This window comes from Actinia tenebrosa, unplaced genomic scaffold (assembly GCF_029948245.1).
Source record: "Actinia tenebrosa isolate PJP-AT-01 unplaced genomic scaffold, QUT_ActTen_1.0 PGA_scaffold17__23_contigs__length_9995812, whole genome shotgun sequence".
Taxonomy (NCBI): domain Eukaryota; kingdom Metazoa; phylum Cnidaria; class Anthozoa; order Actiniaria; family Actiniidae; genus Actinia; species Actinia tenebrosa.
Genome location: NW_028292577.1, coordinates 9229982 through 9257240, shown reverse-complemented (window position 1 = coordinate 9257240; position 27259 = coordinate 9229982). Strand labels below are relative to the sequence as shown.

The 27259-nt window shown below is 38.4% G+C and overlaps 5 protein-coding genes across 5 annotated transcripts; 1 reads left to right on the top strand and 4 right to left on the bottom strand.

Annotated features, from left to right (window-relative positions):
* Positions 1–802: 802 nt before the first annotated feature.
* Positions 803–6966, bottom strand: LOC116308172 (uncharacterized). Its single transcript, XM_031718558.2, has 8 exons — positions 6786–6966; positions 5656–5747; positions 5531–5560; positions 4929–5258; positions 3905–4504; positions 2933–3214; positions 2251–2388; positions 803–1920 (listed from the first exon to the last, which is right to left on the bottom strand). Exons 2-8 carry the CDS (start codon positions 5729–5731, stop codon positions 1637–1639), a joined length of 1740 nt encoding a protein of 579 aa, XP_031574418.2. The 5' UTR covers positions 5732–5747; positions 6786–6966; the 3' UTR covers positions 803–1636.
* A 369-nt stretch (positions 6967–7335) lies between these two features.
* On the bottom strand, positions 7336–10639 carry LOC116308069 (uncharacterized). The gene is made up of 4 exons (XM_031718431.2): positions 10510–10639; positions 9525–9621; positions 8383–8433; positions 7336–7929 (listed from the first exon to the last, which is right to left on the bottom strand). Exons 2-4 carry the CDS (start codon positions 9604–9606, stop codon positions 7634–7636), a joined length of 429 nt encoding a protein of 142 aa, XP_031574291.1. The 5' UTR covers positions 9607–9621; positions 10510–10639; the 3' UTR covers positions 7336–7633.
* An 891-nt stretch (positions 10640–11530) lies between these two features.
* Positions 11531–15362, bottom strand: LOC116308183 (uncharacterized). The gene is made up of 4 exons (XM_031718571.2): positions 14620–15362; positions 13399–13579; positions 12321–12537; positions 11531–11921 (listed from the first exon to the last, which is right to left on the bottom strand). The coding sequence occupies exons 1-4, from the start codon at positions 15094–15096 to the stop codon at positions 11810–11812; spliced, it is 987 nt and encodes a 328-aa protein (XP_031574431.1). The 5' UTR covers positions 15097–15362; the 3' UTR covers positions 11531–11809.
* Positions 15363–16027: 665 nt separating this feature from the next.
* On the bottom strand, positions 16028–21339 carry LOC116307872 (uncharacterized). Its single transcript, XM_031718195.2, has 7 exons — positions 21151–21339; positions 20646–20764; positions 19223–19292; positions 18574–18690; positions 17479–17664; positions 16785–16895; positions 16028–16249 (listed from the first exon to the last, which is right to left on the bottom strand). The coding sequence occupies exons 1-7, from the start codon at positions 21334–21336 to the stop codon at positions 16067–16069; spliced, it is 972 nt and encodes a 323-aa protein (XP_031574055.2). The 5' UTR covers positions 21337–21339; the 3' UTR covers positions 16028–16066.
* An 84-nt stretch (positions 21340–21423) lies between these two features.
* On the top strand, positions 21424–26401 carry LOC148910436 (putative methyltransferase-like protein 25). The gene is made up of 10 exons (XM_089031578.1): positions 21424–21906; positions 22468–23236; positions 23330–23421; positions 23798–23827; positions 23969–24007; positions 24284–24318; positions 24862–24955; positions 25059–25133; positions 25434–25505; positions 25856–26401. Exons 1-10 carry the CDS (start codon positions 21427–21429, stop codon positions 25943–25945), a joined length of 1776 nt encoding a protein of 591 aa, XP_088887704.1. The 5' UTR covers positions 21424–21426; the 3' UTR covers positions 25946–26401.
* The last annotated feature ends 858 nt before the right edge of the window (positions 26402–27259 follow it).

The window sequence follows — 27259 nt, the reverse complement described above, 5'->3', positions numbered from 1 at the left end:
CAATGTTGTCTTTCTTTCTTTTATTTTCATTTGAATTCTCGCAGGTAATTAACTCATAATCGAGCTAAAAAATACTAGAATCTACTAGAGTCACTCCTTGACCACGCGCGCAGTAAAAAATGATTGATAATTATCAGACTATTTTCTACGCTAAAACAATGACCATTCCTAACCTGTACACAAATAAAGCCAAAACCGCAAGAGAAAAGGTTCTTTTTCACCAAATTCCGAAGAAGACAAGTCACTTTTTTCATAAATAGCCGATAGATAAGTTTTACCATTTGATAATTTATAAAGACCTCACTGAATAATGATTGAATGTCGATCAATGCGCTTACCGCAAATTAGAAGTTTGAATATAAACTTTTAAAAAGAACTATAAGTTTCTGATTTGATTTGGATATGATTATCCGTTTAGTGATAAAAGTCGTAGTATAATGCTTCATTCTATAATTTTTCTACTGCTTCATATAATTCTAAAGACAAAAATTGCAACAAAAACAAACCTCAATAAAAATAATCAATAAATTCATTGGAAAATTTACGTCAACATGAGTATTCAGCTTAAACAATTTTGTTTAATCTTAATAAAGTGAGCTTTGGGACAGCTGTCTAAGTTTATTTAATTTACATTAATAATTTCATTTGGACTAAAATTGAGATATTTCAGTAAAATATCGGAAATTTAGAATGTTGGAAAAGTGGCGAGGCTCCGAAGCTTTTCGATCTTTGTCCGAATTTCAGCCCCACAATCCTCTACGGTGCTTGCTAGTCACCAGTTTTCCTCGGAGTTTTGAGAAACTTTAAGGTTTTGAATATCTTTATTGATGATGCTATTTATTGTGATACTACTCAATGTACATTTTTATTTACAACATCGTAGTTTACTCTGTTACTAAGTATATTCGACTTGAAAATTCAAATCCCTTTAAGAGAAAAATTGACAGAAAACTTCGATTTTACAGGTCTGCAAGACGTCAGTTCCTATCCATTATTTCCAATAAAGCCACAAAATATGAAATGAAATGAAATATTTAATGAAATACCTACAGCAACGAAAAAGTGGCGGCCATAATGGATGGCTCAATAACTAGCGAAAATTTGTCCAACATGGCTACAAGTACACTATAGATTTGAATAGACGATAAAAACAAAATGCTCTAACTATTTATAGTGAATAATGTTATATGACTTTTGCCATCGCCTTGTTCGGTGGACTTTTAGAAAATAATCCCTGTTCCAAATAAACGATTATGAATTCTTTAGAAGCAATGTAATGCGGTATGGCCGATGAGAATCATGACAGAGCATACAATGATTCACAATGGGCCTTGCTCACGCAGAACAATAGATATTCTAGCCTTTCTAGCCTTGCATTCAAGTGCTTGAGAATAAATTATGCGGGTTAAGCAACGGTTTTTATTCATATGACAATAAAAATGGCTTCCGTTTGAGTAAGGCCCATGTCTGCCACCATGTGAATATTCACACTTAATTCAAAGTCAAAAGCAAGACCTATTCGATTTTCGAATGTCTGTATTTTGCTTCCTAAGAATCATTGGAGCCTCCTCGTAGCTTTTTAAGATAAATAACTTTGATCTGCGAGTGCTAGGAGTTGGAGAAAATGATGTTGTAATCAATGTTTGCGCCAGAGGTGTCTGATAATGCTTCTACGGTCCCAATTGGCAGGCAGAACATTCTGTCCTTCACAACAGCTTGAGGAGCATGTTGGGGCACACGAGTTAGGACAGTTGGGGCTCGGGCAGGTTGCCAGTGGTGATGGGGCACAGCATGTTGGAGAGCACGCTGGAGCGCATGTATTTGGGCATGAGCCAGGGCAGGTTGCTGCTTTACCTAGTGGACTTAGGCCGGGGGAGCCATAATGTGCTGGGGGCACGTGTACCACTTGGGGTTGTGGGACTGTAAACAGAATGAAATAGATAATAATTAATAATAAATAAATGGGATTTAACAGCGGCACCTCCACAAAGTAGCTTTTCATCCACTCAATTGCAATTGAAATTTAGAAGTTTATTTTTGTTGAGGGAGGAAAACCGGGGAACCGAACAAAAGACCCCGAAGCACAGTAAAGAACCAACAACAAAATTCTACTCACATACAACACCGAGTTAGTTGAACATTCAATTTTCCCACTTAAAAACGAATCCTCAATTCGAGTGCAGTGTGTATTGATACTATAGATAACGATTTTGGTGTTGATGCCGGTAGAATTTGTCTATTGAATCATACCTCCACAACACGTAGGACTGCATATGGGCGCACATGTGTTGGGGCACATTCCAGGGCAGGTGCTAGCAGTTCCCATTGCTTGTAATCCCGGTGATACTGCATGTGAAGATGCTGGAGGAACATGGACAACCTGAGGAGCTGTTTATCCAAACGTAGAATTATGATCGGTGTTGTGTCTTTTTCTGGGGGAGGGGAGGGGAGGGGAGGGTGAGAGACATTGTTTAAATCGTCTTTACTAAACGCTGTGAAGGAATTAATTCTGTGTCATCTGAAATAGTAAAACTATAGCCCAAGTAAATACTATAGTTTCATATTTAAGGTTACTGAAGTTCACGTCTGCGTGAAAGATGCCAGCAGCTATCTCAGCGCGCGCAATATCACAGCTCATCCAATCAGAATACTTTTAAACATTGCCTTTTTCACGGCCACGGTTCAACCCCACCGTGCATGTATCGTAGCCATAGGAAAATCAATTTACCTTGGGCCTCAAAATTTTACTATTTCAGACATCATGTCATTCTCATGAGTATTATTTTCTTTGTTTGAATTGTATCCATATTCATGTGTCTTCTCATGCGCAACCATTAATCAAAGAAACGATACTCTAGGGAATGTCACGTGGTCTGAAATGCGAAAAATTACGTCCAAGGTAAATGGGTCTGTTTCCCATAACGACACTTACCATCGCAACATGATGGAGAACATGCCGGTGCGCAGGAGTTAGGACAACTAGCCGGACACGTGGCGGGTGCGTTTCCCATCGGTGCAAGCCCAGGAGATACCATATGCTGAGGAACATTAGGTTGGGGTTGAGGAGGAACCGGTAAAGCCATTACTGGAGGTGGGATGAAGGCTGGTTGAGGTGGAATGAAGACTGGTTGAGGTGAAGGTGGTGATTGGCTGGAGCAACAGGCATCGGAACAGCTTGGGGCACAGGACTGTGGGCAAGGCGCTGAACATGTTGCTATAACAAGTAAGAAAAGGAATACACATCACTTCTGACAGATTAACTTTCTTTAATGATCGGCTTCAGGATTGGGCTAGGAATAGAGAAGTCTAATAGTAGTCATTTTTTAAGACAAAACGATAGAAACATTTCCTTTGAAAAGAATAATTTCTTTGCGTTCAAGACCATTAATTTCCCATCTGAGCAGTTTTGGTAAGAGTGGGGAACAATACGGCAAATTCAAAGCCGTACTGTAGACGTACCGTATCTTACCGTGACCGTAACTACGATGCATTACTGGAAATGCCGGGAAAGCAACATTTTAATTTTAAGGTTTGTCGTACCGTGTACATATACTTCCCACTAATACGAAAAAAGCTATTGTACTTAACTTGTTTTTTGTCTACGTCCAAAAGAAGATCGCATTGTTATTTATAAATAGTATATACCCTTCAATTTGGAGGACAAAACAAAGAATTTGAATCACCTGAGAATTCGAAAGCTATATGGTTCTGTCCTCCAAATTGAGCTGCATTCCGTCGTGCTGCAAGGGGTCTATTCCCTTGCATGTGACGTCAAAGAAGCTCAATTTGGAGGACAAAATGGACGGATTTCAATCTGCTGAGAATTAGAAAACCATTGTTATATCCAACAAATGAAGCTGCAGTCCGACGTGCTGCAAGGGGTCTATTTAACTAAAGTACTTACGTGGTGTTGGGGGAGTCTGTTGAGTGTAAGGACTTGTAGCATAATAAGGATTCTGTGTCATTCCATAACCCTGCGTTGAAGAGCCAAAAGGATCCGTCATGGATCCGAAAGGACTAGTAGTAGGTCCTGTGCAGGGATCTTGGCCTGCGCAAGGATTACTTGCCGACGGTGTTGCACCAATTCTTGGGAATGGAACCGCCTGGGGAGAAGCAGCTGGACGGATGTAATACGTATCATTCTCTTTTTCCTCGTCTTCTTCTTTCCTGTAGTTTGTAGGTTTGCTGGCTTTAGGACTCTTGTCGTGGTGTTTCGCAACGTGTGGTTTTGGTTTTGGTTTTGGATCGTCGTCGAAGTGTTTGTGCGATGGCAAACAGCATTCAAATTTACATTTTTTGTCGCAAAGGTTTTGGCACTTTCGTATGCAGAGTGAGCCGTCCTTGACATGAGAGGTTTTATCTGCAGGCTTGTGGGCGGGCTTGCGAGCAGGCTTAGGAGCATCTGAAGAGTGATCGTGAGAGGTGGAAGGTGGTGGTGCTGGAATGTGCGCACCGGGAACCATAGGTCGGACGTTAAGCTGCACTGCCTGAGATCGGCAACACTCTTCATTAAAAAGAAGAAGAAAATTATATTAAAACTGGAAGAGGAAAAGTGTTTGTTTTACAAAAACAGTTTAATATAGTCAACTTAATTATTTATATGACCAAATTTCATTTTCCGGGCAATTGGCACATTTCCAAAGAGGTTTTTGCAGTAATTTATACCACTGTTTTCATTGCTACGCTCTGATCGAGACAACAATCACGACAAGGAAATCGGGCAACATATTACCGTTCAACTAATAAATTGTTCGGTACCTTTGCTTACTCTGATTGAGACGGCAGTGTAAGTCCAAAATAGGGCTTCTGCACAACTTCATACCTCTATTAAGCGACCAAGCCCTATTAAGCAGCCACTTGAAAGTTTCCCATGGACCAAGAATAACCGCTTAATAGAAGTCAGAGTGCATGTCGTTTTAGTTCCCTACCTGGAGTATTAGCAGGGGCACAGGCCGGAGAACATCCTTCATTGCTTGCATACGGGTCATACGGTGAGGGATTCAGCCCGTATGCTGAAGGAGCAGGTTGATATGACTGTGGTGAACAACATCCCGGGTCGCAGTTAGGATAACAAGCTGGGTTGCATCCAGCTGGGCAGGCAGGAGGAAGAGCTGGTGGATTGCTTATTCCTGCCTGGTACTGGACGAGTTGAGGGAACATGTCGGGTGAGTAGTTGGGAGCGCTGAGGTTGCAACAGCTTCTCTTGCAGGAAGGAAGACAGAATTTGTGACAACCGGGATGACATGTCCATGCTTGGCCTGGAAACAAGAACGCTTACACTGACAATTTATTCTGCTGGGATGACACTGTGAAATAATGACAGTGTGCTTCACTTTAAGCTTTCGACTTTCTCTGGATTGTTGGTCACGTAAGAAGTTGTCACGATTTACCGTTGTCACGGGCTTTTGGAACGCGTGACTCCAAAATATACAATTTTGATGCATCTGGTAGATTTTTTCTTTCGACACTTTTCGAAAACAGGTTTTAGAGGTTTGAACTTTTCAGTGAGGAACTGAAGACATATACTTACGTCCTAAGGGGTTTAAAACACCAAGATATCCTGTAGAAAAGGATTAGTATTAAGTGTTATTAGTGTTATAATATATGTAAATTTTTTTTTTCTGAGTGACTTTTATTGATGATCAGTGCACTTACGTGGACTGCGCTTTGTCAAAAATGCTTCAGTGTGGTACAGCGAGAATACAACTACACAAGCGATGAGTAGATTCATCTTGACTGATTCTCTCCTGCAGAAAGTACGAAAAGTTAAGTGCCATGCAAGGATTGTTAGACATATCTGGTTATGCCAAGAGAATATGGGCTGAATTTGGTTCAACCGTACAAATGGGTACGGCAGACGAAAGTACGTGTTGTTGCGGAGATTTGACTATGTGCAAGGGCAGAATGTTCAACCCTCATCAAAAGAAAACAAAAATAAAAAGGAAAATAACAAACAAAACCCGGATTCCCAGCTCCCTAAAATCCCTTTCATTTATAAATTTCCTTGAGTAAATATATTCTTTCTTAAAACATTACCCTCTCTTTTTGACCCCACATCCCGTGTTAATAATGGAAGATTTCTCAGGACATTGCTACGCGCTGATCGACAAACTCTCGCGAGTTCTCTCTACCGCGAATCAAAAAAATATCGTTAGATTACTTGGTAAGAATTTCAGTCTTTCAGTAATGGACCTAGTCTACTGCCCATTAACCTGACGCCACTTTTGATTCGATCAGCGCGTAGCAATAAAAACAGGTCTTAAAAAAGAATCCAAGGCAATTGGTGTATACGAATGGTACTGCCAGATTTGTCAGTGTAGAAATATTGAATATGTTTGCTTGGCATATGATTCACTTACAAGGACTTGGCACTTAAAACGATGGGAAACTTGTTAAACGCTCAAGAACTTTGATTGTTTCGATGACATTAACTTGTTCAAGCGAAGAAAAATGACAGCCAGCAGTAAACACAGTCGAAATTATAAGTGAAAAATATAAAGAATCTATTAGAATAGTCTTTGCAAATATGCTTGATTTAGTCTTCTCAAAATTTAAAATACGGTCTTTCCATTTAAAACTGATACGATTGAGACAAGGCGAGAAAAAAGCGAGTTTTTGTAGTTGAAGTTGTAGTTGTTACGACATTACAGCCAAATTGACTTTCTTTGGTTTGGCTTGTGTCATAAATAAACTCGATGTTTTCTCTGCCCTTTTGGCTTCCTGATCCGATAATAAGATTCAGAACATTTAAAGCAACAACGGTTTAAATCCGAAGCATTTCTCACCTTATTCCCCTTGAAATTCAAGAGAAAATCTCCAGAGTTTCCCGTCTTCAAGATAGAGGAAGATAGAAGACACTCGACTTGTTCCGCTTCAGGAATTTACTCATAAAACACATCAAATATTCAAAGGGTCAGAGGAAACTACCCGTTGGCCAAACTTGCCTACACACGGTCACTTCCCTCCTACTTCAGTATCTCAACATCGAAGCAAAAATTCAAATTTATAAACGTTCATATTTCAGTTTATAAGTTGATAATATATATTTATGTAGAGGTTTATTTGGTATTTAAGTTTTATTGGTTTTAGTTTAGAATTTTGTGTTGAATAGGAAAAAAAATTGAGAAGAATGATGTCATTGGGTTGTTATGCACTGAGAAGGTTATCGTACATAGGAAGGGTCGTGGATGATCATGGAGGATCGCGACCTCTTGAACGACAACCTTACTGCTAATTTCATTTAACTGACTTTGGCTTTGTTCTATACAATGACGTAAATAACTTTCTTATAAATCTATTAAAACGTTAGCAAAAATTAATACTGCCTAGCCCAAAGCCTTTGTGAACGACTGTAATATCATAATTGTAATAAATATCTCTATTCATGTTTCGTAATAGGCTTCAGATTTAAGCGCTCCTATCTCCTATCCAGTAGTAAAATTGAGGTCCATAGCTAGATAAAACGACAAGTCATCTTATCATTTCGATCTTGTCTCGATAATTTTTAGAAAACAAATAAGAACGCTCCCAACGAGAAATTGATCCCAGATTCCTTTGCGATACAGACAATCTCCCCAGTCCTAAACGTTCCTTAAGAGAATAGAAGAGCAAGACTGTCTTTTTAAATGAAATGTCAACCTCTTGGTACCCGAATACAGCACTTGAATTTACAAGAAGGATCACAATGAATGAGACATTTTTTATCACAGGTAGTTCCTTTCTCCATCTCTTCTTTCGACACGTACAGCTGATTCTCTTTTGAGCCCAAGATGCTCTTCTTGGATCCAGTCTCAGCTATTTTCTTGGCTGCCGCGACCTCCATTTTGTTGATCATGTGGCGGTTGACGCCTATTGGTCTTTCTACACAGCAGGCTAGGTTACATGATGGTAGACAGCGGTGGATGCATATCTCTGCGCATGCGCCAGATCCTGACATGAAAAAAACGCCAGGGAGAATAAATAATAGAACAGAATGTGAGTAAAGTGTGTTCTTAGAAGTAACTATATTTAATCATTAGTAGTTAGTTCCGTCAGTTCCAGTTCCACTGCTATCAATGAAAGCCGACTTTATCTCTCTCTAATTTTGGGTGGAAATGACGTCAAAGCCGCCATATTGCATAATTTTATCTGTCAGTGCCAACTAACATGGCGGCCATTGTCCTTGCGCATGCATATAACGTCATATAGCTACTATATTTGGTGATTTTACAAAAAGATTTGGTCTTGGTGTATTTTGTTATGTCATCTAACATGGCGGCCATGGCTTTTTACCCATGTGCATGTTAGTGGAATGATTGCGCGCCATCATCATTAATCAGTTGTTCAAAGCTTAGCAAGGTAATTGCTCACTTTTAGCACGTCCAGCTTATGATAAAGACTTACTTCTAAATCTTGTTTCTGTTTCCGAGCTTCTTTTATTAAATGCCTCTAAATCTGGGGAAAAATTTAGAAAAATTAGCTTAGGCCCTACTTTCCCATTGCGCACAGTGAGAGATCAGATTTGGTGACGTCATTAGACCTCTTTACCTTCTTTATTTGTTATCTCATTTCAGACCATGCGATGCAACTCTAGGGAGTCGATTCTTTGATTTGTAAATAATTTAGCCACGATGTTCGACAAGAAACATTCTCAGGGGAATGTCAATTGGTCTGAAATGGGCAATAGTTCCCTTCACAGTTCCCTGCGCCATCTTGAAAGGTAGCCGTGCCTTTGCATCGAAGTGAGACAAACGGTGAGCTTGCAATGATAGAGACATGTGAATAATTGTCCAAGGTGTCTCTATCAAGCTCACCGTTTGTCTCACTTCGATGCAAAGGCACGGCTACCTTTCAAGATGGCGCAGGGAGCTGTGAAGGGAACTATTAAGGTAAACGAAGGTGAAGAGGTCTATTGTGAACCCAACTATCCTTGGCCATTATTATAAACCACGTGCTCTGTAGTATACCTTTCTTTAACTCCTGGTTTGTTATATTATGAACTGTCTTAGCATGCAACGTCATGTATTTGTTGTATGTTGAAGTAAACTCGTTCTCCATTTTTTGTATGTCTTTAACGAATTGAGTCGTTGACTCTCTACTGTTAGAATTCATAGCTAGAAACAAAAACATTGCACGTATATTGAGTGGTGAGATCGACTCACTTTCTCTCTACCTTCTGTCTCTCTCTCTCTTTATATAGGTTTTAGTTTAAGAAGAACACGGATGATCAAACAACCACTCTCACACCATGCTGAGCCCTGTTATTCTTACTGCGCAATGCTGCGTCAAGCATGCGCAGTAAGATAACACGGCTCTGGGTTCGTGAGTGCTCACACACTTTAAAGCGACTGAGAAATGGTAATGCGCATGTTCGAAAAATCGATAGCAAAATGGTGGACGCCGAATTTAAATTATTTTCATGCATTTAATTTTAGTTTATTAAACTATTTCTGCAAGAAATAGCTATAATCTACCTAACTTATAAATCTCTGTTTGGATGATCTTCCTTATTTTAATAATTCTTGAACCTAAAAATTTTCCCTTACCTTGAAAAGCCTTTGTATGTTGTAGTGCTTGTAAATAATAAATCTGTACTAAAATAATGACCAGGAGTGCTTGTGATTTCATGATGTTATAGAAAACCTGAAAATGGTATAAGTTAAGGGTAAGTAATAGAAACTATCCGCGCTAGAGCTTTAATGGTGGTTAAGACTGGGGCAGCTAGAACTACATGGTGGCCATATTGGAATTTATTTAAGCAAGGCGGCGATGAGAATCATCTGCAATTACGAGCCTTTTGTATGAAACGACTGAAGAAGGGGGCCGAAACAGATGTCCACGGTTTCTAGTTGAGCCGGCTCATTTTTTACGCGACTTGAAGTTGTGAAAGGCCCATTGGCCCATTTCTTCAGTCGTTTCATACAAGGCTCCTAATTTACCTATTACGCGTGTACGTTCTTATGCAATCAACTCGCCACGGATTGGCATGAAAAGGAAAAGAGACAGAGAGAATTTATGGGGGAGGGGTGGGAGGAGGAAGGCAGGTACTGTTAACGTTCAACAAAAAGGCAAGTATCGTAAAAATTAGACACCTTCAGAGGAAGGATTGCTCGTTATAATACGTTGCTCTGTTACAAAAATATAACGCTGTAAAGTAAATCCATGAGAAAGTCTCTTCACTGAAGCTGTATAATAGTGTATTCATCTATGAGTATATGATATCAAGAGACCTGTCCCAGCCTTTGATTTTAAAGGAAGCTTGGCTGAATCGGTCATCGATTGATTGTCTGTTAGAATGCGCTATAAGCATGTACAGAAAAATCAATAAAATTATGTAAGTTGAAACAGTACTTCATAACTTGAAGCGTTAACGTTCTAGTTAACAGCATATCATTCAAGTAGCTTCCTCTTTTGTTTTTAATGGGACGAATTAAGTTGACATTGAATACGCTGTAACTACAGACATCAGACTATCGTCACTGAGAAATTATTTACTAGTCAACTAGTATACTTCAAATATCCTTTTCTTACCTTAGGATCGAGATGAATCCCTAACGTACAAAGGCAAGTTTCCTCTCGGTGTTAAAATGGATGCTTTATTGTTTGCTCTCTCCCTTCTCTTTCTTCGCGTCTGACGATATCACTGTTGCCGTTGAATGACTACTTAAAGATCTTCACTTCGAGATTTGGGTTATTAATGATTAATGATGAATTGAACGAAACAACTGAGTGAATGTTATGGTTGTCTTATGACTCGCTTGATCGTCAAACGTTAACTTATGAAGTGCGATTGCAAATCCATAAAGTTCTTTCTAAATACGTATACTAAGATTATTTGGTTTACAATTTTGAACTGAGGATTGTATAGTCGCGTTTTCTTGTTGTGTTTGCATTGACAAGTTACATTTAGACAAGATAGAGATTGTATTTAGGATTGACGGGTGATCAGTGAACACTAATGACACCTGAAATGCCACCGGCGATAAAAACCATAAACAACAAGCAAAGTACGGGCAGTAAACCCTTGATTAAAAATTTATTATGACTTTAATACAAATTTTCCATGCACAAAATAGGGTACAGACGACGTGCCACTTGCCGTGACCGTGTCATGTTCGATCGAGTATTGTCATTGGTTGTGCAGCAATTTCATGCGCTGTGATTGGTTAAGAGAATGACGTCAAGTCCATTATCGACAGTGCTATGCCTTTTCTCAGTGATACGAGTGCTCTATTTTAAGTAGTTTGCCCTAACTTAGGAAATGTGGAACTGTGAAACGGGTACGGCACACGGTAACGTATAAGGTAAAGTATACATCATCATCATTATCATCATCATCACCCTCACCCTCACCCTCACCCTCACCCTCACCCTCACCCTCACCCTCACCCTCACCCTCACCCTCACCCTCACCACCACCATCATCATTTTTATTATTAGTGGAAAGTAAGAAGCCTTTGATACAGCACGATCAAGGCTGCCTTTGCAATTAGCCTACAGCCATGATTAACCATTAGTTCCAACACAAAGACGCACCGAAAAAGAAACAAAATATTTCACGTTTAATTTTATTAAGAATCATAAAACACACAGCACTTGAAATAATCTGTAACATTCACGAAAAGTTTGACCTATTTTAGGTTACTTGTACGCCTTTTCTCACGCATGCATTTTGTCGCTGTTAGTACTAATATTAGTGTCATTTTTGCTTAGTAATACTTAGCGGTATTTGCATTAAACTAGATTAAATTTAAATCTATAAGAAGATGTTCTTGTAGACGAGAGCACAATGAATAGCTTGTGTTGAGCTTTTCTTCATGACGAGGTTACATTAGTAATGTCGTTTGTGATGTCTGTGGTGCTTGCTCTTCTTTGTCACAACTCTGTGATAATCAGAAACCGACGAAGTGGCTGCCTTCTGACAAATCTTGCGCCCGAAAAAACTATCCAGAGAAAGTAGGAAAAAAATCATTTGATTTAATAAGAAAAGGTTAAAGAAAACAAATATTATTTACAGTAAGGGAATGACATGTAATATGAAAATAAAAGCAATGGATTCGGTCCTTTCATCCAACAGAACCATGGTGCATAATTGAGCAAAACAAAACAAGCAAAACACATGCCAACAACAACAAAAGCGCACACAAACGACAAAAAAAAAAAAAAACCAAACAAGCACACAAACAAGCACGACACACGATAGTAAAAAACAAAAAAAACAACAACAACAAAACAAAAGCAACAAAAACAACAACAACAACAACAACAAAATACCAACCAACTAAAACGAAACAAGCAAAAGATTAAAAACAGGAAAGAAACAAAAACGAAGCAAAACTTACCCCACAGTCCTACACACCAAGCTGCCCTGACAAAGCTGACTGTCTTCATCATTCTCGTCCTCAAACACATCGAGCAGGCGTTTTCTACCACAAGTCACTCCTTCTTGTAGCTTTGCAATGCATACCTTGGAATATCGACTGATATCATTCTGAGGGAAGCAGCCAGCCTCTTGTCCTGCACTAGAATGGCAATCTTTGTGGTCATCGCAGAACGTTCCTTAAATATTACATAGTGTGTTAAAATAAGTTCGAGAATATGATAGACTTCTTTAACTTGGGGATAATGCGGTAGTTTCCCATCTCAGACAACCTGTCATTTCCCCTGAGAATGAAGATTCTTCGTTTGAGTCGTATCCATATTCTTCTCGTGCACAACCGTTAAACAAAGAAATAATACTCTAGGGAATGATTGGTGGTTTGAAATGGGGAAACATTACGCTCAACGTAAAGAATTCTATAGGCCCCTTGTACGTCGGAATACAGCTCAATTTGGAGGACATTACAATAGGTTTCCAATTCTCATTATATTGACATTCTTTTGTTTGCTTCCAAATTGCGCTGCTTTGATGTCGGATGCAAGGGGTCTATAGAGTGTGTGCAACCACGTAACTCAAAATCCCTTGAGATAGGAATAACAATGAAACAGCCGCCATCTTGGTCGATCTAACGAGAGAAGCTAATGAGAAATGCTTTGTTATCGTCAACCAAGATGGTGGCTATGACGTAACATGCACATGTTCTATTGCTGAATTCTACTAACTTGACGTCATTTGAATGTTCCTTAGCTGAGTATACTGGGATTGTTTCTGGGAGGGAGGAAAACCGGAGAATCCAGAGAAAAACCATTGAATCAAGGGAGAGACCTAACAAACTCTACTAACATGTGATGCTGAGTACAGGAATCAAACCCAATTTAGACCCAGGAGAAAAACCCTCGAATCAAGGGAGAGACCTAACAATCTCTACTCTCATGTGATGTTGAGTCTACTGAGAAATCAAATCCGAGACCTAGTCAGAGGTGATAGGCGAGTACACTACCGCTACGCGACCCTTGATTCCCCTATAATATGCTACTTACCCAAGCCACCAACATCAGAGTTCACGATACACTTTCCCCACGTGCACTGCAGGTCTCCTGATTTCTTGGAGCATTGATCTTTCTGTGAGCATGCTTGTCCTTTGCCTACTTGTTTCTTACAAACTCCAAAAAAGTTATCACAGAATTGCTCTGCCGCGCAGGGCTTTTTGTCTGAACATTCCTAGGACAACAATCAACAAGAGAAGAAAAGTTAGAGCAGTTTTTGTAAGCAACGATACGCCGAATTATTCGCAACCGGCGTACCGCATCTTATTGTAGCCATAACTACACGTTGTGATTGGATGAGTTGCTGGAAAGACCATAAAAAGCAATTTCAATGTTACGGCATGTCGTACCATGTACGTGCTGTAAGTCAGTACCGTATGTTTCCCACTCCATTACGATAACCATTCTCATGGAAAGTCATTTCAGTGTTACGGCATGTCTTAACGTGTACGTGCCGTCACTCAGTACCTTATGTTTTCTAGGAATTTCCTCTCGCTATAAAAGCTGTTACATAACAAAATCAAATAAAAAATAAATAACTTAAACAAATGTGACTTTTGAATTCTATATTGAAAAGTGGTTTTAAAAAATGACCACACGCCATTGGTCTAGTGAGCAAGTCAATGGAGTGATGCAATGGAGAAAAAAGAGACAAAGGTCAAATCATTATGTCCATTAACTCGAAGTTTAAGTGCTTAAAAGCCATTAGATAAAGTCAAAAAAATAGCTCACAGTTCGGTGGACTGGCAGGTACCAGAGCATTGTTAGTTGCTTTCTCTGGTGAATTTTAAAAATTATGGGAGGTTCCAAGCGGCAGGAAAAACTGAATATAAAAATATTCCAGGCTTAAAAGCCCATTTGGAAAAATTCAAAGAAATACATAGCTCATGGTAGAGTAGACCAACAGGTACCGGATCTTTCTTTCTAACTCTCTCTGGTGAATTTTAAAAACAATGAGAGGTCCTGAGAGGTACGAAGCTGGATGACGAAAGATAAATGAAGTGAACTATTAAACTCCAGTTACTAATAAAAATGAAATTTTTGTTTTGCGAATTTTGGGCATTTTTGCGAATAAAAAAACTAACCCCGTGCTTTGAAAAGGTTTTGAACACTACTACCACTACCAATAATAATATAACGTTGTTAGAGACGCATTATACAGTGAAGTTACTCTCATGACAACAAGAATTGCAAGTGTGTGAATTAATATCTTACCTTACTAGAGTCATCATTGAAACCTTTGAATCCACCAAATACGCTAAACGGCCTGAAGATACTAAATTGAGTCTCCTTGATTTGTGGCAGTGTGATATTCTTTCCTGTCCCATTCTTGGCCATCGTTGTTACCGATTTGATAACCTTCTCAAACACCTGAGGATTTGTTTTGTTCCCAGAAGTAGTCACTGAGGTAATAGTGTAGGTCTTGTATGGGCCGTGCGTTGAGTTAAACGTTTTTGTTTTGGTCTTCAGTTTTGCATCTTTTCCATCGTTAAATGTAAGTTCAGATGGCTTTACATTGTCTTGTCTTGTCAGTGCCTCACCTCCGAATACAGGGAAGCGCATAGCGAAGAGAGGAACGCGAAATCCTGTGAACATATTGTCTTTTGGAACAGCATCGTGTTTTTGCTTTTTCTTTTTTGCTTGGACGTTGACAAACGCCAAAAGAAGTACGAAAAAAATTGCAGTTTTCATAGTCTAAAACAACACCGTTTATCTCCGTAAGTACACGTGTTACTGCTAGCAATACTATCTTCAAATTCTTCAGGTAAATATCGAAAGATCTCTCTTAAATACCATTGGTTCATGGTTTCCACAGGTGGTTTCATACATTATTCATAGAAAATGAGCTATTTACCTATTTACCAAACGTGACTATTTTTGAAAAGTCTAATGAGATTTGATCACTACAAGACACTCGAGGAAAAACACAAAGCCCTTTTTCTCTTGTAAGTCGAAATAAATATTTGAACAATAGTTGTGATGGTTATATAAATGAAGTACTAAAAGCAACGAAGATTGTCCAATTCTTGCGCTGATAAAATAAATGGATATAAGTCGAATGGAAATGCATGGGAAATTAGAATAAGATTTAGGTCACTGGAAATGGGAAATAGAAATACCAATATGGAATTCCCCAGGGTTCATCACTAGGACCAGGATTCAGGTCACTGGAAATGGGAAATAGAAGTACCAATATGGGATTCTCCAGGGTTCATCACTAGGACCAGGATTTAGGTCACTGGGATTAATAAAATAGAATCACCAACATGGAATTTCTCCAAGGTTCTCCATTAGGACCAGGATTTACCTTTCTATAGATTAAAAGTAAAAAGGACTTATGTTTCTTAATTCCATAAAAAGCAATCTGAAATTCACAACTATATTTTTAACCGCCTTTGAATATATCCATGTTAGTAGAAATGGCGCTACATAGATGATCAAATTTATTATTTTCATTGTTTAAAAAATCCATATTAGTATTTATAGGTGTTTTTGAGCATATTCTTGATATACTTCCCTGATTTGACAGGAGGGTATTTCTCAGTTCCATCCAAACATGTTATGGTAGTTTCTTACTCAGGATCAAAGAAAAATGCAACAGAACGGCAGGGTGCTATATCTCTTGAGTTCCTCGTTGATTTTATTGTTTAAAAAATCCATATTAGTATTTATAGGTGTTTTTGAGCATGTTCTTGATATACTTCCCTGATTTGACAGGAGGGTATTTCTCAGTTCCATCCAAACATGTTATGGTAGTTTCTTGGTCAGGATCAAAGAAAAAAGCAACAGAACGGCGGGGCTTACATCTCTTGATTTCCTCGTCTGGGACAAGCACTCGATGTGGCTAAAACATTATATAGTGGATTATTGTTACTAGCTTTGCTATCTTTTAGAGGTATTAAAGAGAAGAAGATGAGTGATGCTAGTAACTTTGCAAAAACTAGTGCCGCAGCCAAGCATTTCAATTATATGGCCCAACTTTCCTGGTTACATGCAATTTCCTGAGATTTCCCTGTGTTTTTACCAATGACTTTATATTTTTCACTCACTCCTTCAATGAATAGACATATAATCCAAACCACAAAGGGGTTAATGATTCTAGGGCCTCTACAGCAAAAATTGCATAGGAAACCCAATTTTTAAAAAGTTCCATATGCATTATAAAATGATAATATGCATTATTTCCATGCCAGACCAAATACAACATTTCCTAACAATTTCTTGAAGGAGAAGAAATCTAGATTTCAACTCTGAATTGATACTGTACTTATTGATAGTGATCAAGATCAGGTACACCTTATGGATATCAATGAGTCCTCTGATTCCTGATCATTCCATATAAGAGAATCCCCAATTAAGATAAAAGTTATTGTACTTACGGTTGATTTCAGTCTGTCAGATGTGCAGCGCTGCATAAGGTCTGAAACATTTACAAGTATTGTTCCTGGGATGGGTGTGGCAGGAACAAATTGACCATCCACTGTACCAACCTAGGATAGTAATAAATAACTCACTGGTTAAAGAAAAGATAGAGAAAGAAAGGGGGAAGGAAGGGAGAGAGGAAGGGAGGAAGGAAGGAAGGAAGCAAGGAAGCAAGGAAGCAAGGAAGCAAGGAAGCAAGGAAGCAAGGAAGCAAGGAAGCAAGGAAGCAAGGAAGCAAGGAAGCAAGGAAGCAAGGAAGGAAGAAGGAATAGAGGAAGGAAGGAAGCAAGGAAGGAAGCAAGGAAGCAAGGAAGCAAGGAAGCAAGGAAGCAAGGAAGCAAGGAAGCAAGGAAGCAAGGAAGCAAGGAAGCAAGGAAGCAAGGAAGCAAGGAAGCAAGGAAGGAAAGAAAGGAAGGAAGAAAGAAAGAAGGAATAGAGGAATAGAGGAAGGAAGGAAGGAAGGAAGGAAGGAAGGAAGGAAGGAAGGAAGCAAGCAAGCAAGCAAGGAAGCAAGGAAGCAAGGAAGCAAGGAAGCAAGGAAGAAGGAATAGAGGAAGGAAGGAAGCAAGCAAGCAAGGAAGCAAGGAAGGAAAGAAAGAAAGGAAGAAAGAAGGAATAGAGGAAGGAATGGAACACTGATGGGCTTCTTACCTCAAGGCCACCTGCATCATCTTGTATGAGAAGAGTAATGACTCCATAATCAGTGTGTTCACCACATCTAATCTGACCAGGCTTCAGTTCAATATCAGATACCTTGGGATAGTAATTAAACCGAAGCTGAACTCCTCCTGCTTCTGTACCAAGATTTCTAAAGTATTGCTCAAAAACATCTGGATCCTGATAGAAATTTGATTAGTTAAATCATAGTTTCAGAAAAGTAAAAAAGCTGGAATGGAGTGGGGGGGAGATTTGGTAGTTCTGCATAATATCCATGTTTGTTTGATCTGTGAGTTAGTTGTGCGTTTACTTAGATCAACCAAAAGTTGTTTCAAGGCATTGATAATGTTTTGAAGTTTTTTATATTTATGTTTATTTATCCAAATCGTTAGAGTTGACATATTGCCTTCAACCACTGATATAGCAAATAGCCTCTATTGTCATGGTTTTTTATTCTTTTTAGAAAATGACAACGAGAACATAATTTACATTGGAGTTTTTGTAGTAATTTAAAATGAAATATAATGAATGCAGTAATAATGAAGAGATATATAAGCAACAAAGCATTCATAAACATTAATTTTGCCACAATCTTTTGAATGGATTTCCCTTGCTTTTTCATTATGTTTAGATAACATGTACTGTTTAAGACCCCCCCCCCTCCCCCTTTACCCTCCCCCTCCCCCCCCCCCCCCCCCCCCCAATACATGCACACACACACATACTTGTGGAACTATACTAGATAGGTTAAGTAGGCGAATTTATTATAACATAATAGAAATTACTATAAATCAACAATTAGAGTGCAAACAATTAATCCGTGAAACACTACTTACTAAATAGTACAAAATAGTGCTAATTAAACAATAGAAAACAATGGAATTTGCATGAAATTGTGCTATTTAGTATTACTAAAGTTTCGCGGTTATATTGTTTGCACTCTATAGCCTTCATACATTTATTCGGGTAAAATGATGTCTATGTATATATTCAATATTTGATACTGAATAAAAAAGTCTGTCTGTCTGTCTGTCTGTCTCTGTCTGTCTGTCTGTGGAAAGATTTTCAGAAAAAGATTGGCCAACCTACCAAATTCAGTCCAATAGCTATTGCAGACAATACCCTGAATCCAAGATCGCTAAGGTGTTCATAGAAGTTCTTGATAGTAGACTTAAAGTTAGGAACCACATCATCACTGGGCCAGTTCTTATAAATAAATTTTGAAATAAGTATTAAAACAATCATGAAATGACTAAGACGCATATAAACCATTTAAGAATAGCAAATATTAGAGTTTACACTCTATTGCCTTTAAACAATTATTGTTTCAAGTTGAGGCATTTGGGTCAATACAATAAAAAATACAGCAATTATTGTTTGAAGGCAATAGGGACTGAATGTAAGTTAGCCTGTGTGCATGCTGGACCGGATGCACACATGCTAATTGTAATTCTAATATCTGCCATTTTACAAAGTGTACACGATATAAACCCTTTACCTAATTTGTGAATAATGGCAATTATTTGATCACATCCTTAATTAGTGGTCCTGTTAGAAGTTTTAGAGAAAGGGGCCAGAATTTAAAATATGCTTTTCAAGATTACAGAAAAAATATCAAAGAAGTTGACCTCTGGCCATACATACAGAGTCTTTGTCATAATGTAGTGCATGGACATAGGTTGGCTACCAAATCTATGTTACAAAGTAAGATAATTCATGATATGCATGGAAAACTTACAAAGTTTTCATTATACACTGCTCCAACATCAAATGATTCCTTCAGGTCTGGTGGCCTGTTGAGGTTGGTTCTGTTGGTGATGGGACAAGCATAAGCTATTAATAGGGATTGATTCAATCATCAGTAATTCAGTCTAAGTTAATTTTGCGTGTTCAGAACATCAAAAAGTTTGGCGTTTATACAGAAAATAAATTGGCTTACGCATACAAAGAAATGTTTAAAATTTACTTCAAACTCCTTAGACTGATCAATATTTTATTATTTCTCTTTCTATCTTCTATATAACTGTTTCATTTTATATTTCGACATCAAACAAGGTATTTTCAATGTTGTCTGATCAGTCTTCAGCACAGTAAGTGCTGTTCTTTCCTCTAGTTACCCCCCAAAGCCACAAAGTATTATGGATATGCAAAAGTAGAGAATACACCTTTACTGAGATAGCAAACATCGTGCATATTGTGGTCTATCTTCAGTACAAACACCTTATAATATTTCGTTTGTACCTGAGCTAAATCACAATGATAAAAAATAACTATCCCCAGCAATCTCTTGTAGCTTAATTCTTCTAAAAATGTTGCATCCCCCAATTCTCTGAAAAAAAATATCAACCCCATCCCCATTTTACTGGTAAAAACTTTTCCGACCCCGTTTAAATTTCACCTGCCACCTCCTGCCATACATTATGAACACAGCCTTATGGCCAAAACCTCTGTAAGTACGAGGAAAATTTGATTTACATGATTTGTGTGGTGCATGTTATTTCATACATTATAGTACACTCAACAAAATTACCCGACTCTGATTGGTCGAGAGGAGTACAATTATAGCGTTAATTGTACTCCGTAGGAGTACCGAATTAAGTCGCTATGGCAACACGGACAAAACAATTTCAAAACAATTATTTTCTATCATTTTGTACTTAAAAAACATATAAATAAAATTTTAAGCCGTAAGAACTAATATTTTTTATGCATTTCAGTTGAGCGATGAGCTGAAAATCGGCCGCCAAATAGACAAAGATGAACGGCGTCGCTTCGCATTTTTTACTGAAATTTTGTTGAGTGAACTATAAACAAAAAATTAAATCGCACGATCTTCTCGTACAATTTGGAATTAATAGACACTCGTAATGTTTTGAAAATTCTTTAATTGCACTCGCCTAAAGGCTCGTGCAATTACAAGAACTTTCAGAACATTACTCGTGTCTATTAATTTCCAAATTGTACTCGAGATTGTGCGATTTCCTATACTAAGTCTTATGTCATCATAAGACTTATGTAGCTTGCAAGTTGTTGACAAAGCATTCCTCATTAGCATTTCTTGTTAGATCAACCAACATGGTGGCTGTTTCATCGTTCTTTATATCTCAAGGGATTTGGAGTCATGTGGTTGCACCCCAAGAATAACAGATACATAAGCTTACTGTTCTCGTTCTAGCTCGTCCCATCCATCTGGTGATGAACCTTTTCCTTTTTGGTATTTTGACTTTATTTCTTTGCTTTGTCCAAAAAATTTATCAGTCGTTTGGAGCACATTATCTACCTAAACCAGAAAAGTTCAGCTTCATTAAGCTGCTTATCTTGAAATTCATTTTAAAATTATTTCGTGACCCCCTTAGATGAATTAAATTCTTTTTCAAAAACTAAGCTAAAATCATACACATTATTCATTTAATAATTATGCAATTCACATGAGGACACGTCTGAGGACACTCGATCCGTGAACATGACTCGAGTGTTCAAAAATATAATTTTTTTTCTCGATTGGCTCAAGCGATGCTTTACAGTAGACATTTTAAAAAAGCGACAAAAATATCAAAATATTCACGGTTCAAGAGTCCCTCACTGTAAAACCAATCATCAATAACAAGGAAAATTAATAAATGTTAAAAATGATCAGTCTTCTAAGAGTTTAGAGGTTATTTATACCTCAGTCTGAGAGATCCCATGGTTGGTTAGATAGACAAATCCAACAGTACTGAACGCTGAGTGAATCTCCTCAGCTAGCTTTTGCACTGCAGCATCATCAACAGGAGGCCTTTGTTTGTTAGAGATACTAAAAGCAGTAAAATCTACTATCGGAATATGGCCCGTCTTGGAGAAGGGTAGCGCCATGTTTTTTGTGTAGGTTTTAAAATGAGTATAGACTCTGTATTGGGATTCCTGTGGTGTATGGTTGGGTTTCCTGTGGTGGGGATTACCAACATGGCGGACGTGGAGGAAAGTTTTGCTTCTCGTCTTAAGTCAGATTTATCTCGCATCAAGGACTTCCTCGTAGAGAATGAGAATATCATAAACGCTCACAATGTAGACTTCTTCACTAAAGATCTATGGAATACATGTTTACCCAAAGGAATACGAGATGATTTGGATAAACTTTCAGTAGAAGAGGTCGCTTCCTTACCTTCTCTGTTTCTTCAAGGAATGGAAAATCCCGAAGGCTGTTCTTCTGGTGTTTTAAAGCAATGCAGCAACTTGGTAGATCTTCTTTCTCGTGTAAGAAGTGTTCATTTGAGGAGTTTTCCTCACGTACAAGAAGGACAATATTTTAAGAGAGGACTTGATATTGTGGGGAAACATGCGTCAGCTTTGTCTTCATTCATGATGAGTCCAAAGAAAGCTTACGAAGTTGATGTCATGTCTCAAGCCGTGCATGATCTTGTTCAGAGGACTAAAGTTGATAAGGTATCTAGTGACAAAAAATAGAATGACTAAAGATTTGTCAGATCATTAGCTGTCATGCCGGTGGGTGGTCATGATCATGACGTGGAGGGGGAGGGATGACAAAAAATCTTTTGAAAAATAGAAAACATGTGTTTGGCTTTATGCAAGGTTATTATATAATTGGGATAGTACGCACATGCTGATTAGTTGAAAACTGTGCTTTATTGGTGAACGGAGCACAGTGCTGACACCATCGGCATATGCAGAACATGAGAGAAGCGTTAGGAGAAGCAAGAATTGCTAACAGAGTGCTAGTCTTAATACTTCTCAAATAAGTGTTTTTCCCAATCCCCAAGTGCTATAATATTTTAATTGTACACAACACAGCAAACATGCTTTTATTCCTTTTTTAAAATAAAAATTAGAGCAGCCATTATTTTGGTTATTGAATGATAAAATAGAAAGCGTGCAATCATGCTCTGTGCTCTCATAATGCACCGACCTTCATCCAATCATAAAGCAAGATCTACAACAGTTCTTTTATAAAGGATTTTTTGATAGTAACATTTTTCTTCTTGCCAGGTTGTTGACCTGGGTAGCGGTAAAGGCTATCTCAGCCAATACTTAGCATTGAAACATGGGATACCTGTGTTGGGTATAGACTCAAGAGAATCAAACACGTTGAATGCTGAAAAAAGGAACGAAAAGACCTTAAAAGTGTGGCATTCTCTGCTCAAAAGAAGCCAAAATCAAGAGAATTCTTATAGTAGGACTAAAGAATCTTGCAGTCAATTTGTTGTCGATCATTCAAATGATACAAGTCTAGGTGCAGTTTCACTTGGAAGTGACCATGTTCCGGAATCATGGGAAAGCTCTTCAACTGTAGACAATTCATCATCATCATCAAATGATATGCATCCGTATTCTTCTTCAAAAAAAATTTCAATAGGTCACTGTGAAGATGGGAATATTCAGAACACTGTTTTACCTGGAAAGGATGACATCCCTGATAAAGATGTTCAGAAATCATGTTTGAAAACTATTGAAACTTCAAAACACGATTCATACCTTCCTGTCACAGCACATGTTAGTAGCAGTGCACAGATATATCAGAACCTTGAGGCTTTGTTTGAGAAGAAAAATACCAGTATTTGTAATGACATAAATAAAGGGATTATTTTAGTTGGTTTGCATACTTGTGGTGACCTGGCTCCAACAGCTATCAATATTTTTATCAAAGACTCAGTTGTGAAAGCTCTCTGTCTAGTTGGTTGCTGCTACCATTTACTGTCACAGCCTACAGACTCTGAAACACCAATTGAAATGGAAGAAAACATGCAGTCTTGTGAAGGTAGGTAGTTTGATTAGATTAATTGGGAGTAAAATTAAAAGGGAAGGAATAGGCTGACCAAGATCATACTTTGTTTTTATTTTGTATTGTCAGGCCTTGAAGCTGAACATGGCTTCCCCTTGAGTGATTTTCTAAAACAGCAAAACTTTAGGGTCAGCAGGAATGCTACCATGGTAGCACAACAGGTACAGTACATGTAGATATGTAATGCATTCTTATTAAAATTATGTCTCCCCTACATTGTTGCGCTAAAAGTTGACCTTCTATAACATGGCGTGCATGACAACACAAATTGATAGCAACAATGTTGTGAGCTTTGAAAGTCATTCAAAAACCTGCAACATGTTGCAGCAAGAAAATAAAGTTTAAAATCTTAACTGCGCACCATGTTACACTATAGCAAAAAGTTGTCATTGGAAATCGTCTTACAGTATGTAACACCACCTTTTTGTCTTCAATTTCTCCAATCCATCCTAAAACGTTTACTTGTCACTTGACTTCAATGATTATTTTTATATCAGAAAACTAAATGTAAATGATAAAAATTTAATGTGTTTGCAGGCAGCAGATAGGATTGCTTCAGAATGCAAGGTAATCATTCAAGACCTTTTTCAGACAATGCTTTTAAATTCCCTTCTAAGTACATGTATTAGGGAATTCCATTACCATTGCTGTAAGAATAGAGAATCGAGTCTATTTGACATATAAAAAGACAGTTTTTCATAATTTCAGATACCAGCACCAAGTATATTCTATCGTGCGGTACTGCAGGTAAGATATGACATTCTAAATAAATTATGATAGAAAACTGGAACATACCAGCACCAAGTACATTCTATCATGCAGTACTGCAGGTTAAATTGGCATATTTTAAACGAGATCAAGTAAACCAACATCAATTTCATTGATACCTTGATAATACAACCTCTGGGCTGATCAAAGTCCTGGCACGGTAAACGATTAATGGATCAACATTGAGCGTGTTAAGTTTAAGTTTTTCAATCTTGTGTGAATTACTCAGAATATGTATTTTTTATCGTTTTGTAGGTTATACTCAAGGAGAAATTAGGCTTAGATACAACGTAAGTTTAATTCTTCATAGCAGATTTCAAATGAGTCCAAAGTTAAAGGCACGTTGATAGACCAAATCCGCAGAACCAATTACAATTCACGATTTTATGGTTTGTTCAATGAAAATGCCCCCAAATAACATTCAAATTTTATTGATGCCCCGAGAAAAAACCTCTGGGCTGATCAAAGCAGGGATCAAAGTCAGGGCATGACTACAAAACTCACAGATCAAATCCTGAAACAATATCTGGGCCGATCAAAGTCCGAGCACAGGTAACTCACAGATAGAATTGGAATTTAGCTGCTTAGGTTTTGCAGAGGGAGAAAAAGTTGAGAACCCGGAGAAACATCCTCGATTAGATGCAGGAAACGAACTCCTCTCACATGTGATGCCTTGAATCAAACCTGATACCACATGGCCAGAGGTAGGAGGCGAGTGCACTACCGCTACGCCAGCCTTGATTCCCTCGTGCTTGCTTTAGGTAAATTCTAAAGCCGAAAAAAAAAAAAAAAAAATCAAAAATATTTCTCTCATATTGTTTTTACGTTATCAGAGGAATGCATGTTGGAAGAATTGGAGCGAAGTGCAAAACGTTTACAGAATACATCCATAAAAGTTTTAAGAGGCTTGGCCTGGAAAACAAAATGGTAAGAAGCATTTGTTTAAAATATGGATCTCCGTCATCCCTGGCGCTTTGATTTGTATCAGGAATCTCTCATGGATTTTAAAGATCCCATTTATGTTCCACAGATTTCAGATGAAGAAATACAGGCATATTATAGAAGATTTCAAGACAGGGAACGTGAAATAAGGGCGTTTCATCAGGTAAGCTTATAAAAACTGTTCTCAAATATAGTCTTGGGGTGCAACCACGACTCAAAATTTCTTGAGATATAGATAAAAATGAAACAGAAGATATGTTGGTTACTAATTTGTATTTTATTAAAGAAATAAAAAACTTGCTAACTGTGCTGTGTAAAGTTATAAAGCACTTACGGATTGGCAGAACATGAGCTACGCGTCGTGCTTCCCCAAACACGACTGCACATAGCACGCGCGCCGGCGTTTTCTATTTCTTAAACAGTCCGGAAACAATCCATATTTTTGTTTTTCCTTCTTCACCAGCTGCGGGCTTGCATTGCACCTTGTATTGAAAGTGTGTTTCTGATGGACCGACTATGTTATCTACACGAAAAGGTATATATAATTTATAAACTTGACTATTTTGATCAAGGGCGGATCCAGCCAAAATTTTAGGGGGGGCTAATTGAGTTTCTTCCGTCAACGCGACGGAAAACGATGAAAAAGCATCTAATTCTTCAGTTTTTTTTGTTTGTTTTTTCTGCTGAAGGGGGGGTGGGAGGAGCTTCAGCCCCCCTTTGCCCCCCACCCCCTAGATTCACCCTTTTTGATGCAATTGGTTCCATGTGTTGTACTCTATATATGATGTTAAATAGTAGTCTCAAGATGCTGGGGTATTAGTGACGACGGTCTAGCGACGGTCTTGCTGTCTCTAATTTGATTTTTAAACAATTTCTGTTTTATAGGGTATGACCAATGCTAGAATAGTAGCCATGTTTGATCCCGTGAAGTCTCCCAGATGTTATGCAATCATCGCTTCGAAGACCAGCTGTTAGCTGAAGAGCTACCATTTTTTAAACGCTTGCTCGCGCCTCCGTACTGCGATACTTATATAAACGAAGCCGTTTTTAGTATCGTCGCGCAACGCGCAACGCTAGCGTTGCGTGACGGCACTAATAGCGGCTGCGCAGGAGACTAGTGTAGAGCACTGTTCCTTACTATGGACAGGACTCACAGCTTCAACTCATTTTATTGGCTGGTATGGTAAAAATCAGGGCACGGCTAATAGATCAAATTGGAATTTAGCTCGTTAGGTTTTGCAGGGGAGGAAGAAAAATCTCCGAATGAAGGGAGACCTAGCAAACTCTACTCACATGTGATACTCGTCTTGAAATCGAATCCGAAACCTAAGAGGTGAGGGAGAGTGTTACCCTTGCTCATCAAGTGCTTTACATTCTCCACAGAATTTTTATATCACAATACAGAGCCAAAATAAATACAGAATATATTTATTTTGTATATGGTTGTGTGTAAGTTTTTCTTAGCCTGCGTAGTGGCGCTTCCCCGGCCCTCCCCAAAGCGCCGCTACGCGGGCTAAGCTTTTCTCTTTCTTCAGATTCAAACACGTTAGCCAGCCAATCAACACGCGTTTTTTTTTTATCTCAAATATTTTAATGGATATTATCAGTTACATAATAAATGATTCCTAATGTAGTGGAGGGAACTTATTGTGAATAAGAAAATAATTGATCTAGTTCTGTCGTTAGTGGGAGAAAACATTTTGACTTACGTCATTACAATAAAAGGAGACAATGTTGCGTGAAGTCAGAAGGGTGTTGGAATCGGAAGGTTTCCTTTTTCTTGGCTTGTGCTTTAGCTTATACATTAGGAGCAAGGGAGGATCCAGGAAGGGGGGGGGGGGGGAAGCAAAGAGGTACTGAAGCCCCCCCCCCCCCTTTAGCAGAAAAAAACAACTGAAGAATTAGATGCATTTCTTATTGTTTTGTTGTGTTGTTGACGGAAGAAACTCGATTAGCCCCCTCCTGAACTCAATCAGCCCCCCCCCCTAAAATTTTGGCTGGATCCGCCCTTGAGAGCGATTTTCTACAATTTCATGCATACTTCTTTCGATTCCGATTCGGTAGACTTGCCGCAAGTCGACCTCTCTCGTCTCCCTAGGAGGTCCTTACGAAGTGATAAACACAGGAAGCCCACGCCACGCCAGCAGATAAAACAAACATTTGCCAGGTCATCGCTAAAGTCTTTCTTCTTTCTAAAAGCGACAATAATATTGAAGTCGCGGGATATTTGGCGAAACTTTCCTTAGATGAGGTTTATGTGTTTATTTAATAAGAATACTAGTTGTAAAA

Bases quoted from the DNA above. Each gene is read 5' to 3' on its own strand.
- LOC116308172 (XM_031718558.2), bottom strand. From the start codon at position 5,731: ATGAATCTACTCATCGCTTGTGTAGTTGTATTCTCGCTGTACCACACT. The intron at 2,389-2,932 runs GTAAGTGTCGTT...TTGGATAAACAG, and splicing joins TTCTCCATCATGTTGCGATG to CTCCTCAGGTTGTCCATGTT. The intron at 1,921-2,250 runs GTATGATTCAAT...TTCTGTTTACAG, and splicing joins CAGTCCTACGTGTTGTGGAG to TCCCACAACCCCAAGTGGTA.
- LOC116308069 (XM_031718431.2), bottom strand. From the start codon at position 9,606: ATGAAATCACAAGCACTCCTGGTCATTATTTTAGTACAGATTTATTAT. The intron at 8,434-9,524 runs GTAAGGGAAAAT...ATTTTTCCCCAG, and splicing joins ACATACAAAGGCTTTTCAAG to ATTTAGAGGCATTTAATAAA. The intron at 7,930-8,382 runs GTAAGTCTTTAT...TTTTCATGTCAG, and splicing joins AACAGAAACAAGATTTAGAA to GATCTGGCGCATGCGCAGAG.
- LOC116308183 (XM_031718571.2), bottom strand. From the start codon at position 15,096: ATGAAAACTGCAATTTTTTTCGTACTTCTTTTGGCGTTTGTCAACGTC. The intron at 13,580-14,619 runs GTAAGATATTAA...TTGTTGTCCTAG, and splicing joins TCAATGATGACTCTAGTAAG to GAATGTTCAGACAAAAAGCC. The intron at 12,538-13,398 runs GTAAGTAGCATA...GTAATATTTAAG, and splicing joins CTCTGATGTTGGTGGCTTGG to GAACGTTCTGCGATGACCAC.
- LOC116307872 (XM_031718195.2), bottom strand. From the start codon at position 21,336: ATGGCGCTACCCTTCTCCAAGACGGGCCATATTCCGATAGTAGATTTT. The intron at 19,293-20,645 runs GTAAGCTTATGT...CATCACCAACAG, and splicing joins GACGAGCTAGAACGAGAACA to AACCAACCTCAACAGGCCAC. The intron at 16,896-17,478 runs GTAAGAAGCCCA...TTACTATCCTAG, and splicing joins ATGATGCAGGTGGCCTTGAG to GTTGGTACAGTGGATGGTCA.
- LOC148910436 (XM_089031578.1), top strand. From the start codon at position 21,427: ATGGCGGACGTGGAGGAAAGTTTTGCTTCTCGTCTTAAGTCAGATTTA. The intron at 21,907-22,467 runs GTATCTAGTGAC...TCTTCTTGCCAG, and splicing joins AGAGGACTAAAGTTGATAAG to GTTGTTGACCTGGGTAGCGG. The intron at 24,319-24,861 runs GTAAGTTTAATT...TTACGTTATCAG, and splicing joins AAATTAGGCTTAGATACAAC to AGGAATGCATGTTGGAAGAA.